Consider the following 13,182-nt stretch of genomic DNA (forward strand, 5'->3'; position numbering starts at 1 on the left):
TGGGCCTCCTCTGGCTACTCTCAAAAGCGGAAATCTGGTCAGGTCAGCTTTTTGGGAACATTTGTTACAAACATCCTTAAGCTCTTAGTGGCATTCTCATGCACTTGCAGACCATTACCTGGATTTCTTTTTCAACAAACCGCTTCAGTCTAGTTTCCCATCAATTCTGCAAGGGCTGTCTCCTTTGCTCTGCACTCAAAGTAGAGCTGGCCCCCGGGGAGGCCGTCAAATATTTGTTAAAAGAATTACCTGTTACTCAAAACAAGTCAAATGTCAGGACAAACAGCCCAATTTACAGGGCAGTCACTAGGTCTAGGGAACATTACTTCACAGCTGACTTTGCAAGATGAATATATGGAAAAGGATTTGTTTGGATTAATGACTGACCCACAGTAAAATGCTTTCAGAGGAAAGTGCTGGTAATGGGTGTGGTTGCACATGCCTGTAATCCCAGCCATTTGGGATGCTGAGGCAGAGATTGTGAATTCAAGGCCAGCCTAGGCAATTTAATGGGACATTGGCTCAAAATAAAATTAGGAAGTGCTGGGAATGTGGCTCAGGGGTGGAGCACTTGCCTAGCTGGCCTGAGGCCCTAGATTCAAAACATACAATAGCCAGGCATGATAGCTCTGTGCCTGTAATCCCCACTGGGAATAGAGAGGCAGGACTGCTCTGAGTTCGAGGCCAGTCTAGACTATTTATAGTCTAAATGCAATGCAAAGACCCTGTCTCAAAGAACCAATAATGAAATGTGTGAAATATAGGGTTTTTTCCCTGTGCTGGATTCAAACTTAAGAGCCTCATGCATGGTAAACCCAGTACCACTGAGACACACCCGTCTTCTAGGTTGGCCTTAAGATCTTGTGCTACTGCCCTGGATTCAAAAGCTGCTGCTATTGGAAATAAGTCACTAAACCAGAAATTTTAGACTGGGCATGCTGATGTGTCCTATATTTTCATCACCTGGGAGGCTGAGGCAGGAGTTTGAGACCAGCCTAGATGGTTTAAGGAGAATTTGTCTCCAAAAAAATCCTTCAACAGTTCAATTTTAATGATTTTAAATGGAACCATCATTGCTCTCTTCAACACAACAAAGTAACACATGACACAATTTATGTAAATATTTTCAAGGTTTTATTGCAAACCAGAATTGGCTTACCACACACAAAAAGTTGTGTGGTAGGGAGGAAGGATTGTACATATTATAACCATGTTAATTACAATACATTAAAATGGTGGTTTACATTACAAATAAGCCTGTAAGTTTAAATATACTAGTGTTATAACCCAATGTACAGACTTTATACAATACATACAGTTATCAGGAATGCAAAAAAAAAACATAAATAATGCCCATTTTACAGGTGACATTTTAAACAATGAAAACACCAATGGCTGTGACCGACATCTGGGGCATTGGTCCATAAAAACCCTTTCTAAAAATAGAAATATTTGTAGCAGCAATGCTGTCTTTAAGCATCTAGATGCAAATCATTGCAAGACCATTTCAATAAGTTTTAGTTAATAACTATCTTACAAAAAAAAAAAAACAGTCTACACATAAATTTATCTTCCAAATATGGAAGAAACAAACAATGTCCCACATTGTAGTGTCCTGCAAGTGTCACATTGATGCTTATAACAAAATCCATCTGCGATCAGGCATACCACACTCATACCATTGTTCACACACTAAATCCACAAGGAAAAATAAAGAACTGAAACACTCTGCGATAGGGAAAGCTTTGGAGCTAACAGGATCTCATCAGAAAAGGCACATTTCAGAATATTCATTATCACAGCCCCAACAGACCTAGGGAAGACCCTTCTCAGACCTGCGTCTCCCTTCTACTGAGACTCTCACACCTGTCAGGGGCGGCGCTCAATTCAGAGATAGCACCAGGTTGGGAGGAAGGATAAAAATGAAAACCTCACACGAGCTCACTGAGAAGGATGTGCTCTTTGAAAAGCTTCCAGCAAACAGTGTGCAACAGGGCTGCCAGAGATGTGCAAATTCTCTTTAAGATGTCCAGTCAGCTGGCAGCTCCACCAAAAGGCTAACTAAAACATTCACAGACACATGTAGGGTCCTTCACAAGCACCCCTAGGACTGCTCAGAGGAAAGAGTCCATGGGAGGCGCGTAGGAGAAGCCAAGGAACGCCTCGGCCGCTTCCTTTACGCTGGCTGTGATGAGGATGCTGTCAGGGGACCTGCCGATTGAACTGGGGACAGGCTCCTCGGTAAACTCTGGATCGAAGTGCCGCAAGTCACTGGGTCCACTCTAGGACAGGAGGAGAAAATACACTCAGCATCAAAAATGCTCCTGGGTACGCAACAGGGAAGCTTTCGGGCTTGTAATAGTAGAGCTCAACTCTTCAAGATGCTTTATGGAAACTCCCAGAGCACTGCCTTTTAGGTACAAAGCCCTAAGGGCCACATATGATTTAAATAAAGGAACAACAAAGTTCACTTTTGCCTGTTGGTACTTTTGGAAAGACTAGGCTTGAAACATTATGTGACTTTTTTGAGGACAAACTTACTGTCTGGGACCATAATGGGTCTGCGGACACAATACCTGCCAATTTACTACTTTCAAATCCCACCAACCACTATCCTGACTTACAAAGTGCATTTTGGGTTTCCCTGTAGTTAAGAGACAGAAACTCACCACATTTGGGTTAAAAGGAGGAGTAATCTTCTTGTTTATGAGATCATCCCAGTTAATGAGGGAGAAGAAGACGTGACTCTTAATCTCCATCTGTTGAGAAGAGACAGAGATGAATGTAGACAGACCGGAGGCAGGAAAGGTGGGGGGCAGGGGGGAGCACTGTGCTCCCAGAGGGCCAGAACACAGGAAACACCACTCACAAAGTCATCCTTGGCTCCCAGCCTCTTGGTCCTGTCCTTCTGCAGGAGCCCCTCCAGGAGATGCCTCGCAGAATTTGTAATATTTGGTTTCAACTGGAGGGGTTTGTTCAGGATGTTGTCATACATCTCAGCTGTGTTTCGGCTATAAAAAGGAGGCTGAAAGAAGAGGGAAAATTACTTCATAATCTTGTTAGAAGTTCTGTATAGCATGTATTACCAACAGGGGAAAACGGTTCAATTGCAGTATATAGTATTTAGCTGAACTTGAGATCGTCTTTCCCTGGGTGTGGGGAGGGAAGTCTATGCTAATAAGCTATAGTTTTTACTAGATAAAAATTACTCCTATAAAACTAATAAGCTCATCAGCTTCTGATAAGCTTACTGATGAGGCCAAGCCAGGGCAAGGCTGGCATATCAGCCTTGCCCAGATAATTCTTGTCTGTAGGAGGCCAGTGTTCCAGAGAATGTCACAGAAGCAGGGGCGATGCCCACAGTTCCCCTTGTGCTACTTACCAAGCCATACAACATCTCATACAGGACGGCTCCCAGGCACCACCAGTCCACAGTCCTGTCATAAGGCTGCTTATGAAGTACCTCGGGTGCAAGATACTGAAAGATTCAACAGGGAAAAAAAAAAAAAGAATTTAGAATTGACAAAACCAGGCGATCTCAAAGCCAAATATACACTTTGAAAGGCTAAGACCTGGGGTCAAGCTGGAGGGTATATTCCTTTAAATTATTTTCCAATAAAATCCCTGTACTTTTTGAAGCTAACATGCTCTCTAGAAGCACTGGTATTTAGGAAACAACAGGGCACCCCCAGGTATCTTACTTGGGGATCTAAAAGACCTTTTTCATGACATGGATCCTACCAAGGGTAGTTGTATTTGAAGTACTAGAAGGCCTTACTATGTCCCATGTTACAGCAAACAAAAGTGTACTTGAGCTGAACTGTACTATGAGCTCTCTAGAGTTTACTCTTTGGGCAGTCAAAAGTATTACTGCACACTTCTCTCCTGGCCTGGTGGGAGGGCTGGCAGCAGATCAAGAGTTCCTACCTCAGGTGTGCCGCAGAAGGTGGATGTTGTGCCATTATGTTCAATGTTTTCCTTGCAGAGTCCAAAGTCAGTGAGGACAATGTGCCCCTGGGAATCTAGCAAAATATTCTCTGGTTTTAAGTCTCTGTAATACAAAAAAAAAAAGTTGTTGCATAGTTAATTTCATTTTATAAGATCAGAAGATATCCTCCATAAAGATCACTGCCAAGAAGCATTTAAACGCAGGAATAGTATCACCTCAGAAAATAACCAAAAAAAGGTCCTTGTAGTATTCTGTATTAACACAATCCTATCTGCTGGCTTCCTACTAGCATGGAGTCAAGAAAGGGCATATGCCAGGACACCAGATTTTGGGTGACCACGTGGCACATAAGTACCCATTATTTTAAGGCTCCAGAGACTATGCTCCTCCCCACCCAGGAAGGCAGCTGTATGAGCTCTCTGACTCACCTATACACGATGTTCAGAGAGTGCAGGTAACCCAAGGCACTGGCTATTTCAGCAGCATAGAAGCGAGCCCGGGGTTCTAGGAAGCAGCGCTCCCTCTGGAGGTGGTAGAATAACTGCAGAAGACAGAACAGGATCAGTCTGGCTGCCAAAGCACGGAATCACTCTTGACATACACTGCTAAAGATGACAATTGCAGGAAGTGGCTTTAAATAATCCATTAACTATTTGAAAGCCGGCAAGTTAAAAGAAACGCTAATTCTTTTTTTTTTCTTCTAAAATCTCAGTGTTGAAGAAATGCTAATTCTCGTAACTTTTCCTCTCTGCTAGGTAGCTTTAAACTAAGTATCTCTAAAAGCAAACAATTTGCAGACCCAAAGCTTGGCTTCTGTCCACACTGGCTTACCTCTCCACCGTTAATGTAGTCTAGGACAAAGTACAGTTTGTCGGCAGTCTGGAAAGAGAAGTGGAGGCCCACCAGGAAAGGGTGCTTCACATTCTTCAATAGGACGTTCCGCTCTGACATGATGTGCTTCTCCTAGGAAAAGGACAAGATTTAGTGGCAAATTGCAACTTGTCACTAAAATCCCAGGGTAAAAACTCACTGAGCATGCATCTGTGACCCCAAGCCACGGGAGGCATCTCATACCTCTTTCTTTTTCAGGATTGCTTTCTTCTGTAAAACTTTGACTGCATAGAATGCTTCTTCTGCTTTGTGCCTTGCGAGAAGAACCTGAAATTTCAATTAAAAATTATTTTTCTATCCTCATCCAATAAGAATGTAAAAAAAAAAAATACATGGAGGAGTATCTTGAAAGTCTTTGCATGTAAAATTACCTTTCCAAAACTGCCTTTCCCAATCACTTTCAAGAAGTGAAAGTCCGATGGTTTGGCATGAGGATTGGATGATGGACCAAGGTTGATTTGCTGAGAAGGACTTGGCTAGGAAATAAAACATTCTTGATTAATTTCACTACTTCAAAGAATAAATTACAGGCAATGTAAAAGCTTACAGCTAGATAGGACTTAGACAAGTCACTGAACACTTACAAACATTTACAAAATGGTTTTTCATCCATGCATGTTATTATTTAAAATGAAAATGGAAACGGCACTTATGTTGCAAACATAAATTTTATGAAGTGTGCCTTTAAATATACTCCACTGACTCAATACTTAAATACGTGTCACCTGTTACATTGTGAACTAATGCATTCCTGCCTTGATAATTTCTAGAAATGCTATTTTAATCAGCTAATGCAGAAATACGAATTCATTTATAATTTTCCTCCACAGATGAACAAATAGAGAATACTTACTGGAGGAGAGGGGTTGGCATTCATTAGCTCAGGCTCCTGAGGTTGGGAGATTTTCAAAATGGACTGAACTTCGGGGCTGTAGAGAATGAAGAACAACTTTAGAACTCCTACATCGCCGCTAGGGGGCACACCGAGCTAAACAGTAGACCTAAACGTTCCCAGAGAATTCAGCATTTAAATCGACAACACCAAAGTAAATTACTTAAACCGGGCGTGGTGACGCACATCTAAAATCTCAGCACTCAGGAGACTAAGACAAGAGGATTGTTGCGAGTTCGAGGCCAGTCTGGCATACAAAGTGAACTCAAACCCGGCCTGAACCGCACAGCAAGACCCTGTCTCAAAAGACCAAAAATAAGCAACAACAAAAAATCCCCAAGTTAATTACTTGAAGGAAAAACAGTTAAATTTTTGACAACCCAGTTAAATATAGAAATTTGGGTTGTTCCTGGAGAGGGTGTTGAAAACAAGGTCAATTCATAAATTCATTTTAGTGTTTAAAATGTGTCAGATAAAGTAAAACTTAAGGAGAGAAGAGATTTCCACTCCCGGGGGAAGTCTTGGGCTTCCGGATGAGCAGTGACGCGAACAAATCTTCGCGAGTGGTCAATTACAGCAATACTACCTTTTATTTCCTCTGATTCCCCTCTGAACTTACTGTTTGCATGCATAGGAGTTATTGGCTATCTTCTGAATAAAGTCGTTCAGGCCCATCCTTCTTTGCTTCATGAAAGCTGTGGATTAAAGATCAGAGAAATACACATTTAGCCGGTTTTATAAGGTCCAACTCTACACACGCAAATTTGATGTGGGACCTTCAAAACACTTCCACTTCGCGAATCCCAGAGTCAAGCCTCTTTTCCTACACTCACCTATGAGAATCGCTACCATTCCCCTCATTCTGGAGTAAGTGACAGTGCCTCTAGCAGCCTCGGTTTTCACCGTCATTGTCGCGAAAAGAACACTGACTGAAAAGAACCCGAGACCGACTTGGGCGACACTGCGCGGGACCAGAGTGCGGTCAGCTTTATAAGCCCTGAGCCTCTTTGTGGGCGGGGCGTGGGCGTGGCCTACGTGCAATGAGGAAGCCGCGCGAGAGCCCCGCCCCCTGCGGCCCCCTGCGGCCGCGCGCCGGGCCGCCTGTGTGGAGAGTGGCGGACCGTTCGCTCCTCCGGGAGTCGGGGAGCCAAGGGCGGGGCGGCCCCCAGCTCGCTCGGACCCCCTGCCCGAGAGGGAAACGCTGGCGGAGGAGACTGGGAGGGATGGACGGCCCCGGGTAATTTTCCACTTTTCCTCCCTTTTTGGCGCTGTGTGAAGAGTGCAGGATCGCCGCGCCGAGGCGCTCTCCGGCCGGAGCCGGGCGACCCAGGTGGCCGTGTCCCCGCTCGCCCCTGGCTGCGGACGCGCTCGCGGCCCGAGAGCCTGGCGCCCCCGACCCAGGCGCCACCCCGCCGCCTCCCCGCGCCGGCCTCCGCCGCCCGTCCGCGTGGCGCGACCCGCCCCGGGGGCCAGGCGCACGCTCGGCGTGGGGCTCCGGCCGCCGCGTCGCCCTCGCCTCCGGCGGCCCCAGACCACCCCCGAAGCCCCGTCCCGAGCGCCGCGCGGCGCCGTGGAGCCGCTCGGCCGAGTAGCTGAGCCCCCGACGGGCGGGGCGCTTACCCAGGCCGCTCAGCAGGAAGGACTCGCTCCTTTTCTGCGCCTCGACCCTCTTTTTGTGGCGGGGCCGGAGCAGGGACTCGAGCCGGGCCCGGGCCAGCGTGCCCTGCGTCTCCCCCATGGACAGCGGACTGCGGGGCAGGCGACAGAGACCGGCGAGTACTGACGTTTCCTTGAAGGGACCGCCGTGACTCAGGCCGGGCAAGATTTCCTGCCCCAAGTCCCAAAACAAACAAATGGCCCTTGTGCACGGCCGAGTCGCTTCCGAAAACGCCTTTTTTGTGCTTTTGTCCAAAACCAAGCAAGGCTGAAGAATCCCAGAACTTGGAAGAGGGGGAAGGAAGGAAAGAAAGAGGGAAGGGGGGGTCAGGAATGTGTAGGGGAGGGGGCGGAAATAAAATAAGTCTCGGCACTAAAGGGGAAAAAAAGTGCAATCTGCATTGCACTTTTTTTTTTTTTTTGTAAACTAATCTGCAGGAACATTCCGTCCGTTCTGCATGTAAGTTTTGTGGCTTTTTTTTTTTTTTTTTGCCTCGCATTTTTAATCCCTGACATGCCCAGAACACGTGAGGAGATGGCAAGGTAGGGAAGAGGTGGCTTTGCTCAGCGACTGCCCTGGCTTGACCCTCCGTCGCCGATTCGCCTGCCTCGCCTGGGGGTCTGTTCCTGTCCCGCTCTCCCACCAGCAAACTATAAAATCACATTGCATTACCTTACAGTCCCTTCGCTAGTCCCCATCTTGCTTACTCCTTTGGTTTATCTCGGAACTGACCCGAGAATAATCTTAAATTTTGCTACTTTTTCTCTCAAGTTCCCTTGTAAATGACTTGTGAATCCTTGGAGGTTAACCGACAGAATGCACTCCAGAAGGCAGAGAAGGGAGGGAAGCCAGAGGCTGTATCCCGAGCGGGCTGGGCCGGACTGGAGAGAGAACGAGGCCGGTGCCTTCCAGTAACCCCGGTGCTGTGAGCTGCAGTCTGACTGCCGAGCGGGGACGCGCGCCAGCGCTGGCCGGGCAAAGCCACAGACACTAAGCCTGGCCCAGGGGCCAGGGAGACGCTTCGAGTTACCAGTATTCGCAGCGCTGGTACCTGGCGCTCGCTGACGCTGTCTGCGGCTGCCCTGCTGTGGCCCCTTGTTGCCAAAGGGCCTGCCATTTTCAAGTTGACACACTGCAAAATGCCAGCTGTCAAACGGGGACTAGCATGCGCAGCGCTTTTTCTTGAATCTTGGCAGGGTTTTGTTTTTTCAGGTACAGTCACCTCAGCCCTAGTAGTTCCATGGTCAGAGACCAGGAGAAGGGGACATGGCATCTTCTCTGTCCTAGAGACTGGTTGACAAACTTTGCTTAGCACCAGCTTTTTATAAAAGCACTTTCTATTGGCTGCAATTAAACCTCCAGCCTAAAGAAAGGTTAGGCAATTGCAAATCACAATAACTGCTCCACATGTGCAAAGTTTGCTTAGGCTGCTGAGAATCTTTGCTGTTGTGCTAAAACATTAAGAACCTTCCATCACACTGACCTGTATTCACCTTGTGCGCCTTCTCCATAACTAACCCCAGCTCCTCTGCAGTATCTGTTTTATCCACCCTCCCACAACAGATAGTACTCAAAGCACAAACCTTTCCAAGGGGATCTTATAGCCTCCTCCTTCATTCTTCAGCTGGAACAGAATATGAAGGTTGGGGGTAACTTCAGAGGTTAGAGGGGAGCTTGGGGCTGTGTGCCTCAGGAGGCTGGAAGCTCAGAGATGACAAGGGAGCACTAAGCAGAGGCCACAGTCCTCCTTGTTAGGAACCCCACTTTATATAAGGGAATTTACATACAGGAAGAGAGCAAGCTACAAAGTTCAACACTGGGCCGTTTATCCCTCCCCTCCCCCTGCCTCCCTTGCAACATCATCCAAAAAACTACAGTCATAAGCGTCCTAGGTTTGTTACACCCTCAGCAAGACACACAAGAAATGTAGCTTAGCTGATTATCACAAATCAGCCCAGAAAAAATTCAAAACACATGCTCAGGATTCATTTTCTCAAAGGAGCTCTGCAGCATGCAAGCCAGGAAGGATATGGAATTCAAGTTAGAGGGCTCTGACTGGAGCAGGGCCCTCTAACCATGTATTTGTGGTTGGGACAGAAAAGAAACCGTCTCATGTGCCCCTTCTTCCCCCATCCGACTGTGCAGCTCTGGGAGACGGATGGTCTGTTAAACTTATCATTTAACAGAGAGAATCAAGTTGTTGAGACTGGGTTTTTTTTCCAACCGGATACCTGATGGGTGGGGCTGGCGTCCCGTGTTCTGTCCCAGCAACCTACTAAGACTTCCGAACAGGAAGGTGACACACGGCCAAGGGGGGAGGGGAGACGGAGGAACTGTGTGCGACGCGCCTGTTAGCGCTGCGCCGGCTTTAGGTTGCCTTGTGGCCGCTATTCAAACACTTGATCTGTGCTTCCTTCCTGTCGCCAGTCTCTTTCTTTGGTTCAGCTAGTCCTCCTACCAGGGGGAATCCGGCCCTTCCTTCTTCCTCCCTGGTGGCGAAGTGGCCAGAGTTGCCTCGCCTTGCTGAACAAACGTAACCTAGAGGGCGATCGTGTTCTCCGGGAGAACCACTCCGGACTGCAAAGATTGTGCTCTTTTCTCCTGAGCTCTGATCAGTCCCGGGGAATTTCCCTGCAACCCCTAGTACAGGCACAGGATGTACAGATAGCTGAAGAGACCAGCTAGTTCCCCCAAGCCAGTAGTCTATGTATGCCTCGCTGAAGGGACCGCATCAAAACTAATAGAAATGATTCACCCAGATGTAAACTGCAACAAAACAAAACATTTTTCAAGGTATGTTTTTATTTTTGCGTTTTTTTGCAGCATTTCAGGTTGGACCCAGGGCCCTTAACCTGAGCTACATCTCGAGCCCATTTTTAATTCTTTTTTAAAATTTTTAAACAGGTGTTACTCAGTTGTCCTAGCTGGGGTTATACTTGTAGATCTGTTGCCTCAGCCTCCTACAGAATGCTGAGATTACAAGCCATGTCACCATGCATGTGTATGTGTGTTTTAATACTTGGGAAAATTGGCGTTTTGTTCCTTTTCTATTTCATGTTAGTGATGGGCTATAAATACTAAAACCTGAAAGCTTTACTAAAATATGATTTTACTCAATATAAAGACTTATAAATTAAGTTCTCAATATTTTAGAGGAAATAGAAAAAATATTTTTATAAAGACGTCATAACCTCTGACTTCCTGCAGCATGTTAGCTGTGTTAGTCTTCAATACCTAGATTTAATATCTCCCGCTAACAACAGGACAATGCCTTGCTTTATATTTGTCAGAGAGCCAGAAATGATGAACAGTTCTGCGCACACCTTAGATTCCCATGTTTTGATTTATTGGTTGGCACGTACTGAAACTTTTCTCTGAAACATCCTCAAAGAAAGTACCCAGAAATACTAGTACCTGTAACCATTACTCTACAGAGCAACTGAGTGGATCAGCTTTGCTGGAAGTTGTCACCAAGTCCCTGTCTTTTTTGTTTTTTATACAGTATGCATCAAACAAAATGATGACAAGCAAGTTTATTTCATGATACCTATTAGGGACAAGTAATCGCAGTGGTGGGTATTTAAAATGTCTATTTATAGGATGCAGGTTCTATAGTGTTTATTACCTTCCATATTCATAATCATCAAAATTGACATGCATGAAGAAAAATGTGAGATAGCAGATAGACAAGAGAACAGATTATCCATAATAATAGTGCTCAGGGTTATTAAAACCCACAAAAGCACATGCAGGGCTTTTTAAATAGTTTTTATTTTTATTATTTTTTTGTACTGGGGATTGAACTCATGACCTTGCACTTGCCCGGCAGGTGCTTATGACACTAAGCCAAATCCCCAGCAATTTTTTATTTTTTCAAAACAAAGGGATAACAGGAATGTTCTAGCTCTTCCTTTTACAATGCGAGACCCCAGGCAAGTTGATGATAGAATCAGGCATGGCTTTGTGATATATTTCCTTTTTTATGTCCAGCAGGGCAGACAATAGTAGAAACTAGAGCGAGCTCATAACATGGAAAAATGTGCAATAGATAGCAAGCAGCCAGTGAGTCTGCAAAGGCTGGAGAGTGCCCTTGGCTCTGTCTTTTGAACTGTTGCCCGTGTCTGACTGAACATAATGCAATGAACAACAAATAAAATCTTTTTAAACCTATCAACTAGAAAACAATATAAAGAGTGTGGACTAGTACACATTTTGTAGCTTTGTATTTGGCTCTCAGGATTTATCTGCAATATGACATCCACATTTTGTAAACGATATGATTATGAAAAACGATACAACAGTCTGCATAGAAGAGGAAATTGGAAAAACCCTGAAGTCAAAATTCAATACTATTGGTGACTTTCTAGCTGGCCTTACTGAAAACCTTATGATTCCTGGCATAGCTTTGTGGTTAGGCATTTACATTTTAAAAACATTTGTCAACTGAAAGAAATTAATTTGTAGTGATAAAATGTCAAGCACTGTGGCAATAAGTAGGTCACAGAATTGTGGGGTGGGGAGCCTCCCCACTCTCTCTGGCCCTCTGTCGCCTCTGCTTATACCCCTTTCAGGTGAACCGTAAGCTGACACTGTGCTTCCAGCCCTTAGCCCAGCCTTGGGGACCAGCACACAGGCTCTGGAATTTCTTTACTAAGTCCTTCTTTAGACACACATGTGAACCCATGAAGACCATGTAAAGGGTTCTATTTCACCCTTAATTTATTTACTAAGTTCCAACAGTAAATACATCATCTTAAATCCTGGCAGATGTCTTCTGTCAAACTACAGTAAAAGCTGAAAGTTTTAATTTGCTTAGTGTAAGCCTCTCTCCAAGGCTTTCCCATTTTTGATCCTATAATCAAACTAGGAAAAAGCAGTAGAAAATCAGGCCACCTTAAGGACAGTTCCCTATCAATTTTGCTAAAAATTGCAGCAACAAAGGAAGATAAATGTGATAGTAACCAGCAATGGGAAGACCAGCAGCACGAATGACTGGCATCATTTTAATGTATACCAGCTGAATGAGCTTCCTTTTGACCTTGACCCTGAGTGTAAGCTACATAGCTCCTTCCCCTAGAACCAGGAATTGCAAGGCCTCCCACAGGCTAGAGAAGCACACTATTACTGAGCTCCACCCCCAGCCTTTTTATTTTTTGTTCTTTGAGACAAGGTCTTAGGAAGTTGCTTGGGCTAGCTTTCATCTTGCAATCTTTCTGCCTCAGTCTCCTAAGTGACTAGGGTTATAGGCATGTGCTGCTTCCCCCAGCCTACATCTGTTCCCTTGTCACTTGCACAGCATAACTAGGAGTGTCAGTGACATGTTACTGGCTCTTTATCATAAACTGTACTCAGACATCATTAAGGGCTGCTAAGCCTTATCTTTGTCATCTGTAGAGTGGGAATATATAAATTGTGAAAAAATATGAGCTCGTATAGAAAAACATAGTGTGCCTCTATTGGCCATGTCTGGCTCACCCTTCTCACAACTACAAACTGAGAAAGATAAAGGGGCCCCCAAAAGCCAGAGTGATACGTGTAAGTGTGCTGCGATTAAAGCCCATCCACAGCACAGGCCTCTTACTCCACAGAACCAAAGACAGGCCTGTGTACTGGGAGCTCCTTGCGGATTATTGATTTTGTTCTTCAACTTTGTCCTTTGCAGTTGTTACTCCCCAAGGACTATGCTCCTGACTGCTGTAGCAAAGAACAAACTGCTATGACAATGAGTAAATCCTTATTTATCAAGTGTTTAAAGTAAAGGTTGCAGTTTAGTGTAAAAAAAATAGTAGAAAG

The 13,182-nt window shown here is 45.3% G+C and overlaps 1 protein-coding gene and 1 long non-coding RNA gene across 7 annotated transcripts in view; one reads left to right on the forward strand and one right to left on the reverse strand.

Annotated features, from left to right (window-relative positions):
• Positions 1–1,111: 1,111 nt before the first annotated feature.
• Sgk1 (serum/glucocorticoid regulated kinase 1) overlaps positions 1,112–13,182 on the reverse strand; it is a 115,280-nt gene continuing 103,209 nt past the window's right edge. The window contains exons 1-12 of one of the 4 annotated variants that reach the window (XM_013151096.3): positions 8,973–9,139; positions 6,352–6,427; positions 5,694–5,769; positions 5,212–5,316; positions 5,024–5,107; positions 4,781–4,912; positions 4,378–4,490; positions 3,928–4,051; positions 3,383–3,478; positions 2,870–3,025; positions 2,670–2,759; positions 1,112–2,282 (exon numbers count right to left, since the gene is read on the reverse strand). In XM_013151096.3, coding sequence (XP_013006550.1) covers positions 2,115–2,282; positions 2,670–2,759; positions 2,870–3,025; positions 3,383–3,478; positions 3,928–4,051; positions 4,378–4,490; positions 4,781–4,912; positions 5,024–5,107; positions 5,212–5,316; positions 5,694–5,769; positions 6,352–6,427; positions 8,973–9,006 — 1,254 coding nt within the window. In that variant the 5' untranslated portion in view covers positions 9,007–9,139 and the 3' untranslated portion in view covers positions 1,112–2,114. Of the gene's footprint in view, positions 2,283–2,669; positions 2,760–2,869; positions 3,026–3,382; positions 3,479–3,927; positions 4,052–4,377; positions 4,491–4,780; positions 4,913–5,023; positions 5,108–5,211; positions 5,317–5,693; positions 5,770–6,351; positions 6,428–6,565; positions 6,749–7,352; positions 7,640–8,972; positions 9,140–13,182 lie in introns of those variants that run through there. The other 3 variants (XM_063232973.1, XM_005003137.4, XM_003468448.5) reach the window with 3 other exon arrangements.
• The window catches only part of LOC134472084 (uncharacterized), a 99,382-nt gene continuing 93,011 nt past the window's right edge, over positions 6,812–13,182 (forward strand). For all 3 annotated transcript variants that reach the window (XR_010041913.1, XR_010041914.1, XR_010041912.1), the window contains exon 1: positions 6,812–6,969. This is a non-coding gene — a long non-coding RNA (uncharacterized LOC134472084). The remainder of the gene's footprint in view (positions 6,970–13,182) is intronic.

Source organism: Cavia porcellus, unplaced genomic scaffold (genome assembly GCF_034190915.1).
Source record: "Cavia porcellus strain 051 isolate PalLab524CR breed Dunkin Hartley unplaced genomic scaffold, mCavPor4.1 scaffold_22, whole genome shotgun sequence".
NCBI lineage: Eukaryota > Metazoa > Chordata > Mammalia > Rodentia > Caviidae > Cavia > Cavia porcellus.